This window comes from Triticum aestivum, chromosome 2D (assembly GCF_018294505.1).
Source record: "Triticum aestivum cultivar Chinese Spring chromosome 2D, IWGSC CS RefSeq v2.1, whole genome shotgun sequence".
Classification (NCBI taxonomy): Eukaryota; Viridiplantae; Streptophyta; class Magnoliopsida; order Poales; family Poaceae; genus Triticum; species Triticum aestivum.
In genome coordinates, this window is record NC_057799.1 from 487,277,967 (window position 1) to 487,297,974 (window position 20,008).

The 20,008-nt window shown below is 42.2% G+C and overlaps 1 protein-coding gene across 1 annotated transcript; it reads left to right on the plus strand.

The window, feature by feature from the left end:
* Positions 1 to 725: 725 nt before the first annotated feature.
* LOC123054012 (beta-glucosidase 16) lies at positions 726 to 12,735 on the plus strand. The gene is made up of 12 exons (XM_044477654.1): positions 726 to 984; positions 1,080 to 1,146; positions 4,860 to 4,921; positions 5,729 to 5,804; positions 5,919 to 5,993; positions 6,429 to 6,516; positions 6,579 to 6,831; positions 6,986 to 7,101; positions 11,228 to 11,480; positions 11,566 to 11,668; positions 11,801 to 11,903; positions 12,233 to 12,735. Exons 1-12 carry the CDS (start codon positions 859 to 861, stop codon positions 12,438 to 12,440), a joined length of 1,530 nt encoding a protein of 509 aa, XP_044333589.1. The 5' UTR covers positions 726 to 858; the 3' UTR covers positions 12,441 to 12,735.
* The last annotated feature ends 7,273 nt before the right edge of the window (positions 12,736 to 20,008 follow it).

Here is a 20,008-nt window from a genome sequence, read left to right on the forward strand (position 1 = left end):
GGGAAGAGGCGTGGAGTGGCTCGCGGTATGATGAAAGGACATTTGTAAGGGCCTAGCTACCTCGATAGCCTTTCGGCGCTGGATCGCCCGTTTCCGCCTCCGGGCTTGTATCTCGTTATTTGATACCCTGTTCTGACTTGAGACATTTGTAAGGGCCTCAGTCTAAGGCCGGGCAGTTGCCTCCTTTCTAAAAAAATGATGAAAGGATGGCAGAGGAGCCAACAAGGTCAGCGACGGTAGGAGAATTGGGGGAGACGAGAAGGATTTAGGGTTCTCTCCTCTTTAATTTTCCTTACTTCTTTCCTTTTCACCTCGGCACAGTAATAAAGGACACGTGGATTACCTCCTGCCCGCCTCTTCCCCGCATGTTAATTGGTTTGATATGTGGTGTCCCATTTTATACTCAACAGTATATCTGACGGATGAAAACGGATGATCGCCGAATGAAGGATGTTGTTTGGACCAATAGGTAGCAGAGAAGAATAATACAATGCGGGAAGCAGGAGTATAATTTATATGTGTAAAAAACATCCAAAACTGCCAACCGTCCGATTGAGATCCAGTGGTTCTTGGAACGTTCGCCAAGATTTTGCTCCTGGCGAACGTGCTAAATATTATTATTGTTCTTCTATTATTGCCCTTGATACGTCGTTTTCACGTGCACCATGTGGATCATTACTCAAGCCAGGCTTGACCTGGCGATATAGGTAGTGGCTTGGCAAAACCGACGCGGCGACCTCATGTACTTCTGCTGTTTGCCTTTAAATAAGTTTGATTAGAGGCCATAGACCAGACTCCAGAGCCCTTTAAGACGAAGAGGCATCGCCTTTCTAGCTAGAGCTAAGCTACCTTGACGAAATGGCCGCGGCGACTGGCATGATCATGCTGGCGGCGCTGGCGATCCTCACTCCGTCCGCCCGAGGGCTCGACCGCGCCGATTTCCCGCCGGGGTTCCTCTTCGGCGTCGCGACGTCTGCTTACCAGGTTAATGGAGCTTGGCCGGCTTCGGCGTCGTCTTTCTTTGCTTGCTGCTCGATCGGTCCCAACTCCAACGCATGCACTGTGATCTCTGCTTCCAGATCGAGGGCGCGTACCTGGAGGACGGCAAGGGCCTCAGCAACTGGGATGTCTTTACCCACACACAGCGTAAGCGATCAATCCTTTATCTTCTTTATTGTCTTTCTCTGATCCATGTTGCCGACGTTTTCCTGCTCGGCGAAACAGAGAGATAGCTATGGCTCACAACGCCGTACGTATATAGTACTTAGATAGCTATGGCTCACACGTATATAATACTCCCTCCATCTCATAATATAAAAGTGTTTTTAACACTACACCGTCTCATAATATAAGAGCGTCTTTTAATGTAAAAAACGCTAACGCTCTTATATTATGGGATGAAGAGAGTAACAAGTATTTCTGTGAATCAGACCCGCCAAAGCTGGACTGGATGCCTCTACTAATTAATTTACCACGTATGGTAACCATGCGGTTGGATTACTTTACGGCTGGCAAATTATCAGCCAGATACAGACATAAGCGATTTCCTGTTACATCTACCTACCTGTAGCGGATTGTCCCGCAAAATTCGGTTTACAGGATACCTTAAAACATTTTTTTCACGTTTTTACGGTATAATTTTTGTTTCGTCAGAACAAATCCTGTAAAAAAATTGTGCTCCGACAAAATTATATAAAACCACCTAACAACGAAATCTAAATTACAATTGGGTTTTTCAATTCACAAGGTGTGCTCCGCCGGTCGAGCTCTTGCTGCTCGCAGGAAGCTCCTCCCACCGCTGCTGTTGGCGTGCACCGCGTCGGAAGCGGTTGAGCTCCTGCTCGTGCCCGTGGCTGAGCTTCTGTTGGCGCCTCGTTCGCGCTAGCTAGCTTGCTAGCTGAGAGCGTTGCTGCTGCGCAGGTGGCCAGCGACGAGCGCGTACGGCGGCAAGCGGCGGGCGCCGCCGCCGGCGTGCGGCTGTTCATGTGTGACGGCGGGGTGAGATCTGGCAGGAATTGAGCTCGCAAGGCCATGGCGCCGGCTGTGAGGGAAGCGGTTGGTGTGAAATTTTTCAGCCGTCAAGGATAAAGGATACTGCAAAAGGAGGGCGGAATCCCGCACTTATAGAGGAACTGGGCTCGCGGATGCGGGATCCCATGAAAAAAAATCTGAATCTATTTGGGTGGGGATACAAGATGGATCCAGTAAACCGACCGTTATTATGACGGACGGACCGGTTTGCGGGATCTGCTAGATATGTTTTGATACTAGAGTCCAGAAAAGATTAACCTTGAAAGATTTAGTTTTGAGCAGTCAGATCCCTAGGTCGGACTTGAAAGATTTGGATGCCGGCACCGTTTTCATGGTCACGAATTGCAGGTGTCGCGGCAAACACATAAACATTGCCTTTTCCTCGGTTTCATTTTCCTCGAGTTTATAACATTGAAAGAAGAGGAGCACTCAGCCCTTTGCAACCATAGAACAAAATCCTATCATATACTTGAGCTTGGTCTGGTATAATATAAACTGACGAGATACCTGGTCAAATAAAAGACAAAAATGAATATAATAAAAAAATAAAAAATAAAGAAAAACAAAATTAAAGTTCCTTAAGAAATAGTAAATAGAGAGTTTTGGCCAAACACTTTCTTTTACGAGAGGGCTTACATAATAGCCGGTGACGACTAGCCTGAATGGTGCATGCTTCGGACTTCCTCGGTTCACAACACAAGCTAGCAAGCTATAGTGTTATATTTTGATGAGTAGATTGCGGAACCTACACACGAGTGTTGGAGTTCATAGATATATCTTGTACGTGTAAGCTTTGATCGATCAATCTAATGAAACTTACGGTACAAGGTATGTGTATATATGCGAAGTTAGAGTTCAATTAATCTTGAGATGAGGCTGATGATCAAAGGCTTGCTCTGTGCACGAACAAAATATTCTTTTTGCTGAACTGACACATGCGTGCGTTTCAAAAAATTGATGATGTGGCATAAGTGCTGGGATGGAATAGTTGCATGTTGAGATGAGGTGGACAGTTTGCATATCAAGAGAAATAGGATAGTGAGAATGAATTATTTAGGTATTATAGATGTGTAGTTTTCTAAACAAGGAAAATGACATAAAAACTAAAAGTAAATCAAAATATTGAACTTTTCTAAGGACGAGTGAATTAGTGAGATTGGTATCACCTTTAATAAGAAAAAAAACGCACAAAAATTTGCGCTTTTTCACAATATGCAAGAATAAGTATATGAATATTGTATTTTTTGCAAACAAGAAGTTTTCTAAGAAGGAATGAATTAGAGCGCTTGTTATTTAACCCTTTAAAGAAGAAATTAATTGAAGTAAAAACTAAAATAAAATAAAAATAATAAAGTTTCTAAGAAAAATTTGAAATAGTGGCATTGGTATTACGAAGAAAGAAAGTACAAGTATTGAAACAGCCAAAATTTGCACACAACTTGAGCAGAAATTGTGTTTTTTTTATCATATGCAAATACAAGCATATAATAGTGGAATTTTCGGAAAAAAAATTGTAAGAAGGAGCGAATTAGTGGCATTTGTATTACCCTTAAAGAAGGTAAATAAACAAATAGAAATTAAAACGAAAAAATATAAGTAATGAAGTTTTCAAATAAAAAATGAATTATTGGCATTAGTATTACCCTTCAATAAAAAAAGAAATCAAAAAATTAAAACAAATAATGACAAAGGTTACAAATAATTTACATAGAAGTTGTTTTTTATAATACGCAAGAATAAGCAAATAATATTATAATTTTGCAAAAAAAATAGTTTTGTAAGAAAGGATGAATTAGTGTCATTCGTATTATTCTTAAAAAGGAAAGAAAATAGAATAAGAACAAAACAATCAAAATAATGAAGTTTTGTAAGAAAAAAGTGAATTAGTGACATTGGTGCCCTTTCAGAAAAATGTGAAAAAAGTTGCAAACAATTTTGCACTGAAATTACACTTTTAAAATATGCAAAGAATAAGCATATAATGGTGTAATTTTCATGCTCTAGTGTAATTTACACACTTATTGTAGAGTACTTGCGTATATACATTTCTTACCGATTTAGAGAAAAATAAAAATATATTATTTTGTTTAAAAGAAAACCAAAAGGAGAAAACACGTAGAACTAAAAAGTATGCAATGTATAGTTCATCATAAGAAAAAGTCAACTTACCTCAAACAGGGAGAAGTCTAAAACAAGCTTAAGGAAAAAAATTGACTTACCCCAAACAGGGGCAAGTAAAAATTAGGCTAATAAGACATGAAACAACACAAGGAAAAAAATAACACGAGTCTTGACAAAAGAGTTCACTGTCATAAAATTGACTTATCCAAATTTAAAGACCAGACAACTTGCATATAGCTAAAGTGTTAAAAGAAACGGCGTTGCATAGGAGTATCTTTTATTCTCTCTAGCAAGAGGATTTTGAATATTAATTGTTCACTAGATGTGTATTCTTATCAGACAGTGATGCCACAACTGCAGCAACATTTTGCGGATAATCATGCGAGTGGCTATAGAATTGTGCTTACTCATCCCCCCCCCCCCCCCCCCCCTCCCTGTTTATCCGTATACTACATGGTCATTGCTGTCTTTTTTCTTTTCGATAATGGATATTTTCATCAGTATATCAAGGTGATACAGCCACACGAATATCCGACCTCTACATAATACAATGCACACATGATTGTCGTGTCAATCAACTAATACCAGGGCAATTCTCATGTGTGGCTTTTTAAAGAAGAGCAGTTCACATGCACATGTGATCCTCTAATTTTTTTTAAACAATATTAAAAACTTGTTTGCCTCTGAATTTTTTTTGTTTGCTGCAGCTAGAAGAATCAAGGATGGACGGAACGGGGACATAGCGGATGATCACTACCATCGTTACATGGTAAACCAGATGATACCCAGCGTATTGTTGCGGGAATTGGTTGATGAAATTTTAGGTTGATAACATGAGAACCAAAATTTAAAATACAATTATTATATCTGAGTATGTATAGTTATAATAATATTTATTGAATATAGGTAGAATAATTAAATGAAAAACATTTTCCCATGCGTTGTTGAATGTTGTGATGGGTTTTTTCTTCTCATGCATGGTTGCATGTTGAGGTGAGTCTTATCCCATTCATAATTGTAAGGTGAGGTGGCAAGCTTACATATTAAGATAAATAAATTAGTGGGGCTGACTCTTAGCTATATACTAGATGATGCCCCGCACGTTTCGCCGAGAATCTTGCTAAAATAAATGCATAAATGGTTGCTACAAAAACATGTAAAACTAATATAAATAATATGTAATTTGTTTCTTTCTAATCTGAGGCGTTTAAAAAAAATTGAAGTTAAAAGAGTCATTGTTAACAAAAAAATGTGAAGGTCAACTATATAGATGTATTGCAATCGCCCAACACATATATTGTCAATTCAAAATCTAATGCAAAAAACACTTGTGAATAATTAACATGATGCATGTATGATGTGACCGTGTTGTATGCATAGAGTAATCCAAAAAATATAATCTATGACTTACATGCATGACTTTATTGGCATGATTGCATGGCTAAAAATATTTGTAGTGGGTTCTACCTATTTAAATATACTCCAGATAGCAATGCAGCAAATCACTAGTAACTGCTGTCTGATGCATGATGCGTCTTGCTGCTTGTTCACGTAATTCTGACACTGTCTTGAGCAGGAGGACGTGGAGATAATACATAGTTTGGGGGTCAACTCCTACAGGTTCTCAATCTCATGGGCGAGAATCCTACCAAGTATGAACGCCAAGAAGAATACACACGATTAGCACTAATAAGGTTTTTGCGGTTTAGTGGTCACGGTTAGTTGCTTAGCTAATTAATTATCGTTGAATCATACTATCATCGTAGGAGGTCAGCTTGGAGGCGTTAATTCAGCTGGAATAGCCTTCTACGACCGCCTGATCACTGCACTCCTTCAGAAAGGTATATAGTCTTTCGGTGTCTCACACGCTACATCTCTGAAATGGTACTAGTTTCGACTACTGCCTCGGTTTCATTAATGCGCTGCATATAGATTCTTTGAAAAGTCAAACTTTACAAATTTTTATCAAATTTATAGAAAAAACTATTTATATCTAGAATACTAAACATATAAAATAAGAAACTACTCCTTATAATAAATCTAATGATACATGCTTGGCATTCTAGCTGTAAATATTTTTCTCCAAAAACTGTATCAAAGTATGTGAGGTTTGATTTTTTTTAAATCTATATGCACCACATATGAAACGAAAGGAGTATAATTTGCTGCGCTGGTTTCCCTTGGTACAAAATTGCCTCATAGAGTAGTAATCTTCAACGAAGAGCAAACCTATAACGTACGTACGCGTGTCACTAACTGCCGAAAATGTCAAGCAGGGATAGAGCCGTTCGTGACACTGCATCACTTTGACATGCCGCAAGAACTGGAGACCCGGTACGGCAGTTGGCTGGGCGCTGGAATCAGGTAGGTCAGGTGCACATGCCATGCTTCTGGTTGCCTCAAACTAACTATATCGTTCCTGCCAGGGAGGAGTTCGGCTACTACGCAGACGTGTGCTTCAAGGCGTTCGGCGACCGGGTCAGGTTCTGGACCACCTTCAACGAGCCCAACATGTTCGCCAAGTTCGCCTACATGCTGGGCAACTACCCTCCCGCCCGCTGCTCACCGCCGTTTGGAACCTGCAACAGTGGGAACTCTCGCCGGGAGCCCTACGTCGCGGCTCATAACATGCTGCTGTCGCATGCTGCCGCCGTCGAGAACTACAAGAAGAATTACCAGGTGAAACCAACAGACATACTCCCTCTATAAACTAATATAAAAGCGTTTACGGAGGGAGTACTTGCTCTGTCGTACTGGGTAGCCATTTCAGTGGATCTCAAAAGCAGAGGCGCCTTTGCCTTAGCCGTTTTTGATGCGTGTGTGTACACGTTAGGCAACGCAAGGCGGATCGATCGGGATTGTGATCGCGATGAAATGGTATGAGCCGCTAACCAACTGCACCGAGGATATCTTGGCAGTAAGACGGGCGTTGTCCTTCGAGGTGAACTGGTAAGTCCCTTTTTTTTCTTTCAGTAACACTGTTATGCTCCAAGAAATATGAAAGTGTTCATACCAACTTCACCCATGTTGGTGTTGGAAATAATGTGATGGCTATCGTTAGTATAATTTTTAATCTACTCATAGACATGAATGACATAGATGGACCTACCAGAAATAATTCGGCATACAAATGGATGAAAACTAGCATGACATCTACAATGAAGTAAACCCTGGTTGCATAGATGAGAACATGGCAATCTGATGGACCAACAAAATATTCGCGTGGTGAATTTCCTTACAGCGGGGTTGCTCAGGAAAATGACAATCACTACTGGAATTTTTCTCTTTCCCGAGTGTTAGGCTCTTTACCGAGTGCATTATGTCGGACACTCGGCAATAATATCTTTGCCGAGTACCTAACTCGGCAAAAACGCGGAACTCGGCAAACAAGTACTTTGCCGAGTGTCGTGGACAAAACACTCGGTAAAACAACAAAACTCGGCAAACAGGGCAAAGCTGTATGGTTTTGGCTGTAGAGGTTGCATACGACCTTGGATGAAGATGGTCCAAAAATCAAAGTTGTTCATTTTGATGAGACAGAAAACTTCCATGTTGATAACTTTTTCATTTGAGGCCATATTAATTACACTTTTTTGGCATGCCAAATATTAATATGGTCTCAAATGACGAAGGTGATGGCCATATTCATTGCACAGTTTATTATAATGTTCCCAAATTAGACACATAGGTACATCTTGACATTACAAACCATGTTGCCAAATAGAGTTTCCTAATTTTTTGTATAAAACAATCAATTTTCTTTTTCTAAGTGTCAAAAATGGATGTTTTTTGTGAAGCAATTACAAAAATCAGGGTGCAAAATGGCACCACTCCAGTTATCACAGTAAGTAGATCATATTTTATGCACAATTCCCAAGTTTCATATATTTTCTAGTTCTCTATATGGGAGAACCACTTAGAGTTTTGAGAGATTCAACCCCTTGTGAAGATAGTCATGTTGATCATTTTGGCCCGTTTTGGAAAAAATGAAAGAAAAAGAATAAAAGTTAAAAAAATGCAACCTTTCGCATGGAGTCCTTTTATATGTACTAGTTGCAAGGAAAAATACCAAACTTTCAATATACCAAATTTGAAAAAAAAATATCCTTCACATAACAGGCTATCGTGTATGAACATTCATGAAATTCAAGTCAAAGGACCAAGGTGATTGTCATATTCATTGCATAGTTTACTATAATGTTCCCAAATTATACACATAGGTGCATCTTGACATTACAAACAATGTTGCCAAATAGAGTTTCCTACTTTTTGTTCAAAAAAATCAATTTTCATTTTCTAAGTGTCAAAAATGGGTATTTTTTGTGAAGCAAGTACAAATCTCAGGGTGCAAAATGGCACCACTCCAATTATCACAGTAAGTATACCATATTTTATGCACAATTCCCAAGTTTCATGGATTTTCTAGTTTTCTAGCTACTTCCGCACATTTAAATGACTTTACATCAATTCCTTGAAAGTAATTCAAATTTGAACTACAAGTGTGTGATAGATCTATCATAAAAAATAGCAAAAATTACTTTTAGGTACACAAATAGTCATTATATGGGAGAACCACTTAGAGTTTTGAGAGATTCAACCGCTTGTGATGAATAGTCATGCCGACCATTTTGACCCCGCTTTGGAAAACTGAAAGAAAAAGAATACAAGTTTAAAAAATGCAATCCTTTCGCATGGAGTCCTTTTATGTGTACTATTTGAGAGAAAAAATACCAAACTTTCAATATAACTAACTTGAAAAAAAATTCCTTCACAAAACGGGCTATCGAGTATGAACATTCATGGCTTTCAAGTCAAAGGGCCAAGATGACAGCCATATTCATTGTACTGTTTAGTATAGTGTGCCGAAATTAGATACATTGGTGCGTCTTGACATTATAAACAATGTTGCCAAATAGAGTTTCCAATTTTTTTGTACAAAAAAGTCAATTTTCATTTTCTAAGTGTCAAAAATGGGTGTCTTTTGTGAAGCAAGTACAAAAAAACAGGGTGCAAAATGGCACCACTCCAATTATCACATTAAGAAGACCATATTCTATGCACAATTCCAAAGTTTCATAGATTATCTAGTTTTCTAGCTACTTTCGCACATTTAAATGAGTTTATGCCAATTTTCCAAATGTAATTCAAATTTGTCACAAATGAGTGTTTTTTGTGAAGGAAGTACGAAACCAAGGTGCACAATGGCACCACTCTAATTTTCAAAGAAAGTAGACCATATTTGATGGATAATAAATAAAAAAGAAAGAAAAAGGAAAAAACATGTATTTACCGAGTGTAACACTCGGTAAAGTTACTTGCATGTGAGAAAGTAGACCATATTTGATGGATAATAAATAAATAAAGAAAGAAAAAGGAAAAAACATGTATTTACCAAATGTAACACTCGGTAAAGTTACTTGCATGTGATTGGTTGAAAGGCAATGTCACGGATCGATGATGTGGCAAACATAAAACCACACATCTTGTATCACTTTGGAGATCACAGCCACACACGTCGCTGTCACAACAAACACAAACACACTCACGTGTATATGCATCTCACACACACAGCCACACACTGCCTTATCCTCTCTCTCATCTCGCACTCGCACACTAACACACGCGTCCATGGAGGGCTCGAAGCACGCCGGCGTAGGACTTGAGCAGCCGCAGCACGCAGTGGCGGACTCCACCAGGGCCACCACCTCGAGGCACGGCTCTAGGTTCACATGCGCGCCATCCGGACTCGGTTCGCCCGCATGCCGATGCCGAGCTACTCCGCCAAGGCCGCCACCTTGAAGCTGTCATCCCGGCCGCTCCGACCAAGCCCATGCGCGAGCACGACGAGAGAGTCGACGATCCCGCGAGCTCCGACGCAGGGAGGCTGAAGGACGCACGTACGCGCGAGCAGCAGTATGCGCCGGCGGTGAACACAAGCAGCCGCACGCGGTGACAGCGGCGAGCAGAGCACAAGCAGCAGCCGTACGTGGAGCTAGCTAGCTCAAGCACAAGCAGTAGCAACACGTAGAGCTAGGTAGCGAGCCAGCGAGCAGTATCCATCGTCAGCTGAAAACTTAGGCTGCGTTTGGCAGCAAAGTTTTTTCAAAGTTTTCTGAGAATACTGCGGTTTCTGAAAAAAACCATGGTTTTGAATGCTTTGCTGTGTTTGACATAAAAAACCTGAAGTTTTGTAAACCACAGTATGCCAGAAACCATGGTATTTTTGCGGTTTCTGGAAAAGAGGTCCCGACCTCTTTTTTTAAAACAGAACGCAGAGAAATCGTCGGCAGATCGCAGTTGCCGTTGCCGTTGCCGTCTACCTCGAGATAAGAATACCAGCTGCGATCCGATCCTATTTTCTCTCTTTCTGTTATATGGTAAACTCCTGGTTCTAGCCAATCCCATCCTATTTATGAGTAGTAGGTCTCTCAGGTTCTTTCAGCCGGCATCCCGTCTAAGTCCCGTCTCTTCTCTGCAGCGGCATGAGCGAATCAAGCGGGATATATATAGGTGGATTATTTGAAACCTTCAATGCCAGCAGCCCATGCATGTAGGTGTATCAGGGGTAGTCTACATATCCTAGCATCTAGGTCCGGCGGATGTGTGTGTGGCAGCTGCAAGCAGTCGGCCGCCGTTTGCAGCCGCTAATTACTCTCAGTCAATCAATCATCCACGCTAAAATACTTGGTCAAAACTTTGGTAAAACAGCACCAACCAAACACATGTAAAACTGAAAAAAACATTGTTTTTAAAAGACTGTAGTATTCAATGCCCACCCAGGAGAATACTCTGGTTTTCAATTACCACAGTTTTAAAAATACTTTGCTGCCAAACTAGCATAGTTCTTTCTTGTCCTCTTATCCAAAAGGACCATGTGAGATGCCCTTATATGTTGGTCCAATCTTTCTCCCTAGGTCGTATGAGACAAAAATCCACATACCTTCCACACTCCTTTGACATCTACCAATTTCTGAATTATGTTTGGGCTCAATCCACTTTGATCCAGAGGCCAAAGGGCCCATAAATTCGAACAATTAGTGCTATGATTTTTGTAACATTTCTTTTTCTTTTTTAGGTTTTTGGATCCGATATTCTTTGGTGACTATCCCAGAGAAATGTGCGAGATGTTATCATCAAACTTACCAAAGTTTACCTCAGAAGAGAAGAGGCTACTACGGAAGAACAACGCAGATTTTATCGGGCTAAATCATTACACATCGATTTACGCCAAGGATTGCATCTCTTCTCCATGCGACCTTGAGACTTATGAGGGAAATGCGCTAGTGCAAGCTGTAGGTGAAAGAGACGGCGTGACAATTGGAAAACCAGTAAGAACTGCTTCCACCTATTAATATCTTATACACTCTTCATCTCTCTGTGACATGTTTGTATATATGGTGATCAACCTGGCAGACTGCAATTCATGGTTACTATGATGTTCCGGAAGGTATGGAGCTAATCGTCAAGTATGTCAATCAGAGATACAAGAACACACCTGTCTATGTTACCGAAAATGGTGAGTAGCTAGGGCATCCAGAATTAACAATGCAGTCAGTAAACTCACAGGAAGGTTGAGAAGTTTCTAGTGCCTCCTAATTTGCCTCCGTATGTTCTTAACGATCATTGTGTTTTTTATGCTTGATTTCAGGCTACTCGCAGTTTAGTGACAATAGTATGGAGGACTTGATCAATGACGTTGGAAGAGTAAACTATCTTCAGGGCTATCTCATAAGCATCTCTTCAGCAATCAGGTGACGTGCAACCATCTGCGATCTGCATCATGCGCAAACACATTGCGTTCTACATCATTTACCAATGTCACCATAAATATAGTCCTTAGGAAGGTTTATGGTTTATTGAAATAATATGAATATATGATATCTACCAATATCGTCATAATGAAGAAAGCCCGTTTCAAGAAGTATCCTTGACACCCTTAAAAAAACAAGTATCCTTGACGGGCATGTTACTTTTATTTTTTACATGGGCATGTTACTTTTTTATTTTACACGGAGACGTCTGCAACTCTGCATTCTAAAATGTGTTAATTCTTTTTCTGACACATTTGGCATTGTTACAGGAGAGGGGCAAATGTGAGTGGCTACTTCGTGTGGAGTCTTATGGACAACTTCGAGTGGCGTTTTGGTTTCACCGTGAGGTTTGGGTTGTATCATGTGGATTTTGAAACGCGGGAGAGGACTCCAAAGATGTCAGGGAAGTGGTACCGTGACTTCCTCACGGGGTCTAGGCCGGTCGACCAAGCCCACACCCTGAGAGAAGATTCATGATACTTGCAATCATTATTGTCACATCTAGTTACCCGTAAAAAGAAACTATCGGATCCAAGGATAATCGGCTACATATTGTTCCAACACTTCTCTATAGCGTCTTATCCTGGAAATGTGTATTTAGGGTGATTTTTTTTTTTCTTTCGAAAAGGGTATGGCCCCAGCCTTTGCATAATAACAATGCACACGGCCAGTAAATTTAGGGTGATGTAAAGGTATTATCGTTGGACAAATGGCTCGTACATGTGGCGTACCGGCTTTGTGGGTTCACATAGCATGCATGATCTTTCTTCAATACTTTTGAATCATGTACCGATGATCTCATGATACACACACTCGTGTCCATTCGAGAAAATGTATTGATGATCTCCAATAAATGGAATCAGGGTTCCCATCAGCACATGGAATCAGTATTCCAGTCAGCATGTGAAGACGCCGATGTTAATATTTTCTAAGTACTGTAGATTAGAGTCAACAGCTTTGTACCACGCCGCTACTGTATTGTTTCTACCGAATCATTGTCAAGACCGGAGATTCTTTGTGGAGACCCGACATCTAATGTATAGAAGACTAGTCATCGAAAATTCAATATGGCTCGTACTTGCATATGGTACCATTATCTGATTCTACACCTCGAGATCGCAGCACACAGTCGTATTGAGTGATGTGTTGCGGTTGAAGGCATCAATATTGAAGTGTGTCAGTCGCTTGTCCGTTGTCAATTACTGCAGTGACCAACAATGGTCTTCTACGGTCTTCCCCATCGCAATTTTTCCTGGACCGGAGTCACAAGCAAGCTGGTCCGCTCTGTCGCAATTAATCTCTCCCCTCACCTACCCTGATCCCCTTCATCTTGCACTGTTCTTGCCTGAATTCAGGAGCGGACCATACCAAGCTGGAGGTCAGAACGCCAGAGCTCGGCCAGCTGAAAGATCTCCAGTGCTCATTCAAATTTGGAACGCATGAAGACCTGCCACCTGACCGTTAGCCCCAACTAAATCTATAAGTAATTTTTTTAGCAAAAAATCTCTAAGTAAATGTAAATGGTTGCCAGCTAACTGGACGACATCAACTGGCCATAAGCACAAAAATGTCAACTAAATTCGGTCCTTGCCTTAGGAATAGTGCAAAACAAATACTCAGCAATATCTGTGATCATGACAGTGTCAAACAAGTTATCAAGCATTCAACTACGAAATAAAATATAGCTCCCTGCAGCTCCCGACCGCGTCTTCGGGGCCTCCAGCTTGTCTTGTGCATGTGTTCTTCCAATGCCTTGCCAGACCACAGTTGCTACACTTCCATTTCTTCCTCGGGACTTCAGGAATTAGGATCGTCTCCTCGCCGGGGGCACGCTGTTCGTTTATGTCCTTTAGTTTTGCAGATGCTGCAGAATCTACTCTTGCCCGTGCCTTCATAAGGGGCTCTGTCCCTCGCCTTCGTAGGCCTCCCTGCATTCCTCATCTTCATGGGCGGTCCTCCATCCTCCTAACCCATTAAGCGGATTGTTGTGTCCTGACATTCTGTCATCCGCTTCGGCATTAGCTTCTTTCTGCACCTCCACTCCATTGACTTTGCATCTTGCTGATGGCATGGTCCTCAAGCCCAATTCCATCGGCATGGTCAAATGGGGCCATCACTATCATGGCTTGCTTGAACACATCAGGGTTTCATAAGCTTCCACACAATCGTTTCCCAGCCAAACAAACTCCAACGCCTTGACGTCACATATACTAATCGTTACAACAATCACAGCTGATTCCAACTGAAAATTAAAAACACACAAGAAATACCTGTCAATATAGTTCCTCGTGCCACGGCACCCATCATCCAACAAATTATGTAAATACCCACTCGAAGCTCTCCACTTGTTCATCTCCCAGCAGAATTCTCTGAAAGTGGTTGTTCACCCCCACAAATAGGCCGAACGACATGTCATACAAATTTGTCTTGTATGTTGTGTGGAACGTCACGACATTGCCAAATAGCTTGTACTTCATCCTGCTGTCATTGGTTGTCCACATCAGATTTTTAATTCTACTTTCAGCATCTGCTTGCACCCTAAACAAGAACCCTGGGTCTGTTGCACCTATTCCATCGAACACCTCTACAGTTTTCCAACACCATCGTCCGCCTCGCCCGACTTATTTGCCCGCACAAAGTGCTCATTGAACGATTCGTGAATGCTACATTTTCCACAGTACCAAAAAAACCACTGCTAATGTTGTATACCTTGCTAATGTTAATGTTGTTCTTTCTCATGTTCCGCACCAGGTCCCTCGTGTACACGTCAATGTGCTTGTGTGATGACCAATGCAACATCTCTCCACAATTAGGTGCCAGCACATGGTTTTGCTTCACCCGGTGTTGTGTTATGTACCATCCATTATCCATTGTTCATAGCAACCTTATCATTGATGGACACTCGCAATGGCACGATCTTGTGTTCTCACACAAAGGTTTCCCCTGCTCACACGCATGGATCAGCGTCAGATCGAACAAACTTCTGAAAAATGCAGATCAAAACTTACACAACATAGTTCAACTCAGTACCAAGCATCCACAAACAATCTGTTGCACTGTCTATCGTCTCAGGATTGAGGCGCCTCTTCCCATATCTAATACCGAATCCGTGTTCCCAAGAATACATGTTGTTGAATTCGTACGCTTCCGGTCCCATATCTAACACCAGGTTCCTACGTGAGTGAGTTGAACGTTGTGCCCAACTCCGGTTTGATCACCTCATTCCCGTCCCTCTGTGCGAAACCTCTTCTCGATTTCTGCAGAGCATAGATTCTGCTAGCGCACGGTGCTCACTCTGTCGGATTTGCGCCCACGCAAACTCTGTCCAAAAATAGACACACAGGTCAGGATCCATAGCTAGAGCACAACACCACGTTTACACTGCATATTCGTACTGCCCTGCTGCAGAACATCCACTGCAGCGAGGCGAGCAAAACTGATTAAATCACCAATAGAAAATAGGGCAAACACCTCTTTCTTTTCCTAGCCCTAACAGTTCAACCACTAAACGTGTGGGCGTTATCGGGATCTGGCCACACGTTTTGCGTGGTGTCTAAGAAAACTAGCCCACACGCCCACGTATGGGCAAAATAAGTAATGCTCACACGCCTTTTTTCCTCGCGGTCCCTCCCACATGCCTGCGTGTGGGAAAAATAGATAACGCCCACACGCCCATACGTCAGGCCTCCTGTCTCATGGTCCCGCACGTCCCCGCGTGATAGTCACCACGCGTCCTTGCAGTTGCCATGGTCCGGACCCTCTTCCATGTTCGTTTAACTGCAGTTGCCATGTTGCTGAACTACAGTTGCCATGTCGGACAACTACAGTTGCCATGGTTGCTCAACTACAGTTGCCATCTCAGGTCAAGTGCCAGATGCCATTTTTGGACAACTGCAGCTGTTGCCATGTGTGGTCTGGTCTACTACAGTTGCCATGATTTAAAAACTTTAGAAGTTGCCACCTACTAACACTAGGCAGTTGTCATGTAGCACTAAAAAAGACATGGCAAAATAACATGTTCGGGTAAAGAGAGAGTTGCCATCTGCTTACAAGCACAATAGGGGCAGTTGCCATGTACCCTGCAAAACACATGGCAACTGACAGCTTTGGGTGTGGGAGAGGAGACGGGCATGTGGGCGCGGTGGTATCTGTAGGAGTTGTCATGTAGCACTACAAAAAGACATGGCAAAATAACATGTTCGGGTAAAGAGAGAGTTGCCATCTGCTTACAAGCATACTAGGACAGTTGCCATGTACCCTGCAAAACACATGGTAACTAATAACTTTGGGTGTGGGAGAGGAGACGGGCGTGTGGGCGGACTGATAAACGCCCACACACCAACCCCTCGCGTGCGTTGAAAACTGGCGTGTGGGCGAACTGCTAAACACCCACACACCAGCACCTCCACCTGTGAAAATAGACGTGTGGGCGACCGGATGAATGCCCACACACTAGCCCAATCCTACGTGGCAGCAAAAACATGCCAAAATTCATGCAACTCAAACCGACGTTGATTCATGTATGTGGGCGAGATGCAAACGCCCACACGTGTGGACGTAGTGTTTCCGAAAACGAATTGCAAGATTTGAACATACTCTAGGGGTAGTGTATGCACTGTTCGGACACAGAGCAAAAATAATGGCTAATCACAGATAGGAACAAGAGCTCTTTCCCAGGCGCACGTTGGATCCAGGTCAAAGACGTTTTACCAGAAAACTAAGGTGGTGTTTGGTTCTCAAGTCCTATGACTTTTTCTAGTCCCTAAGACTTTTTGAAAAAGACTCTGAAGGAGGTGCTTTTAAGGACTTTTAGCAAAAAGTCCCTCCCTGTTTGGTTTGCTAGGGATTTTTTTAGTCCCAACCCAAAAAAGTCCCTAGAACCAAACACCCCCTAACAATTCTAGCTAGCTACCGATGCCATTCATCGGTGATGAATTAGACAATTAGTAGTAACTCCGTCATTTAGAATAACCTTAACAGAGCAAGCCCACAGAAAAGGGATTTGTATCTAATCAGGACCAAGATTTCAATCACAAGAACATTACATCTTAATCCACTCCCCACAACTCCGCCGGTGCGCTGGCTCTACTGTGTGCGCCATCCTGCAGACGGCCGCAGTAAAGCAAAGGAGGTAGGGGGGAGGGGCGGTTGGGGAAGAGAGGGAACCATAGCCGCTGACCTGAACAGCCAAGCAGCGGGCCACAAGCCCACAACGCAGTCTAGAAGCAGGCCGGGCCCCATGCGGCCACGTGGTCATACAAAGAAAATTCTGAGAAATCTAAAGCTGGTCATAGTGGGAGTAACATAGGTAATAACTTAATATGTTACCATCACAACGCTTCCCAATACAAAATGAGTCTACAAAGCAATAAATGAAGACATCTATGTTACTACACATATGACACCACCCATTAAAAATGTAGTAATATAGACTAATAACGTATGCATGACCAGCCTAACGGTCCAGACCGTCAATTGCACGCCTGTTTTCCCAGGCCCCCACCACCCTGCCACTTCCTTCCGTAGCTCGTGCAGTCCACGCGCGTATGCGGTCATATCATACGGGTGCTCGTAGGCTCCCGAGGAATACAGCACTTTCGGAAGCTCACACAGAAAACATTAAATGCGCTGCTAACTACCTGCCAGATCTAGTGGTTGGATGGTCTAGATAATAAAACTATATAATAGTATGACCCATATCATCGCTCTCACTAGCCATATAGAAATTATACGTGAAGGCCAGATTCACACGTGGACACACTGTCATATAGGCTGGTCCATGGGTGCCGTATACTCTCGAAAAGCCTAGAACATTGGACAGTGATCCCAGATGGAATTAAAAATCAACTAAAATGGGTATCCAATGTTCCCACACAAGTCTAAAGGAGTTGGGTGATGAAAATGCAGTCAAATAAAAAAGTGGCTTCACTCTGTATCATTGATCGACCACTAGCAAATGCATACGATTCTGACCCAAGATCAAGGTCATATAGCTCGAGCAGGCAGAATCATACAGAAGTCTAACTCGATGCTCTGAGCCGGAGTGTGGAGACCCAGCATACCACTTCATGGTGTAGTATGTAAGTCTTTGATATAACGCCCGCGAGACACCGTCTCATGAACCTTAGATCTCTCAAAGCTTCACAATAAAAACATAGCAGGCCAATACAAACTTATATATTACATAACATGATTCAAACGGTGCCGAAAGACTTGTGATCGTTTATCTCTACTCCTAAAGGGGGAGTCTCGTCTCGTCTTCCATCCCTCACGCGGTCACCTCCCCCACCGCTTTTGATCCAAAGAAACCACCCCCCGTCCGTTCCCCCACTACTCCTGTTTTGTTTTTAGGTGCAGGGCTTTTCATTAATTTCTCCAAAATATCCCTATTGCCGATCTTTACGTGCAATTGATAGCTCCTTCCTGAAAATCTCTTTTCTTCTCTATGTCTCTCGTGATATTTTGCAATGACATCTTCCACGAAGACGCATGAGGTGAGGGAGCAGGAGTTCTTCGTGCGGTCTTCTCTTTCACCTCAGCCCCATCATCGCCTTCCTCTTCTCCCACGGCACATGAAGATAGCGAGGAAGAGGTCTGGAAGGTCATGGGTAAGCTCGTGTTGGGGGAGATCGGCATGTCGTTCCAGATGTACTGGGACAACGTACGTTCTCCCCTGCGGCCAGTGCTCAACTAACCATCTCTCTTCCTATTCCCATGTCAATCCTCCTATGTCGTGACGCACTACTGGGAAAAGGCCTAGCAGTGACGGGTGCAAACTGGGCATTAGTGATGGGCTAGGGGCCCAAGCAAGCCCGACACTGACCTCCCACCACTGCTAAAAGGCCACCATTGGCGGGCATGAAGTAGCACCGCCACTACTAAATGTGTGCACCATAGCAAATGTACCACTGGCGAGCACAGTGCTCTATCCGCCGCTGCTAACAATTTTTGAATTAAAAAAATGCATGTACTGTACTGTGATGTATACAGTACAGTTCATGTAATATTTCACATCACATACATATAGCATATAGGCTGGCATCCAGCGCACATATTTACATACATTATCATCAACTAATACATATGCCCGTGCGTTGCTACGGGCCTTGTTCGGACCATGGGTTGTAGAGACCAAGAAGCCATACTCCTGTCATTCAAAAGTACAAAACTAAAAATATGCACTGTACATTTTAAATCAATTCGACACCTTTTTCAAAACCAAGATGCTATGATAGAACTAAGAACACCACTCAAATAAAGTAACTGCCACGCAAGGCAACCCGTCAATATCATTTTAGGCTTTTAGCTAGCAAAAAAAGGAAGAACTATGTCATATCAATATGATGCTAGTACTGTAGGGTGCTTACCTTAGCCAACATGTAGGCCATGAGCATTATAATATCAAATTCACGATCAGTACAGTGCCTGAAAAGAATGCAAAGGTAGAGGAATTGGTCATAAGTGAAGTAGTTGGCAAAACAAAATTTTCAGCTGAGTAATGGTGTGCCCATTTTACTGAAATTTATGTATTCAAGTCATATACAGTGAGATGCAGACAGAAATGGTTCCTGCCAACAAAAAAAGACTTCTTGATGGACGATACCTGCATTTAATAGCACTAGATGACTCGTTGCGCCGATGGCGCAAGGAGCGAGAGTAAGGCAAGTATGTAAAGAGTCAACATAAATATATTTAGGGGCAGATTGGTACACATGGATTATTCATGATACATAGCATTCGAAGAAGCTTACGATAGAATATTTACAATGCTATTAGGAAGGAAGACAGACAGGGAGAGATTCATCTGATAGGCTCTATGCTTGGTGGACCATTGGCGCTGCAATTGTTCATAGTGGTTGGGGTTGAATGTTTTCATAGCTCATAACAGAAATTCTTTGAACATTATTATCCAGTCTCCAGTAGCATTTGTTTGTTTGTTGGAGTTCATACCTATAAAAATTTGCAAGCACGGAAAAGGTCATATAGAGTGGTACTCATTCAGGAAAAGTTATATATAAATAATATAACAGCAAGAAAAAACATGC

What these genes read in the sequence shown, in the direction of transcription:
- LOC123054012 (XM_044477654.1), top strand. Translation starts at nt 859, where the DNA reads ATGGCCGCGGCGACTGGCATGATCATGCTGGCGGCGCTGGCGATCCTC. An exon ending in TCGCGACGTCTGCTTACCAG is followed by an intron (nt 985 to 1,079) that starts GTTAATGGAGCT and finishes CTCTGCTTCCAG; the next exon opens with ATCGAGGGCGCGTACCTGGA. An exon ending in TGTCTTTACCCACACACAGC is followed by an intron (nt 1,147 to 4,859) that starts GTAAGCGATCAA and finishes TGTTTGCTGCAG; the next exon opens with CTAGAAGAATCAAGGATGGA.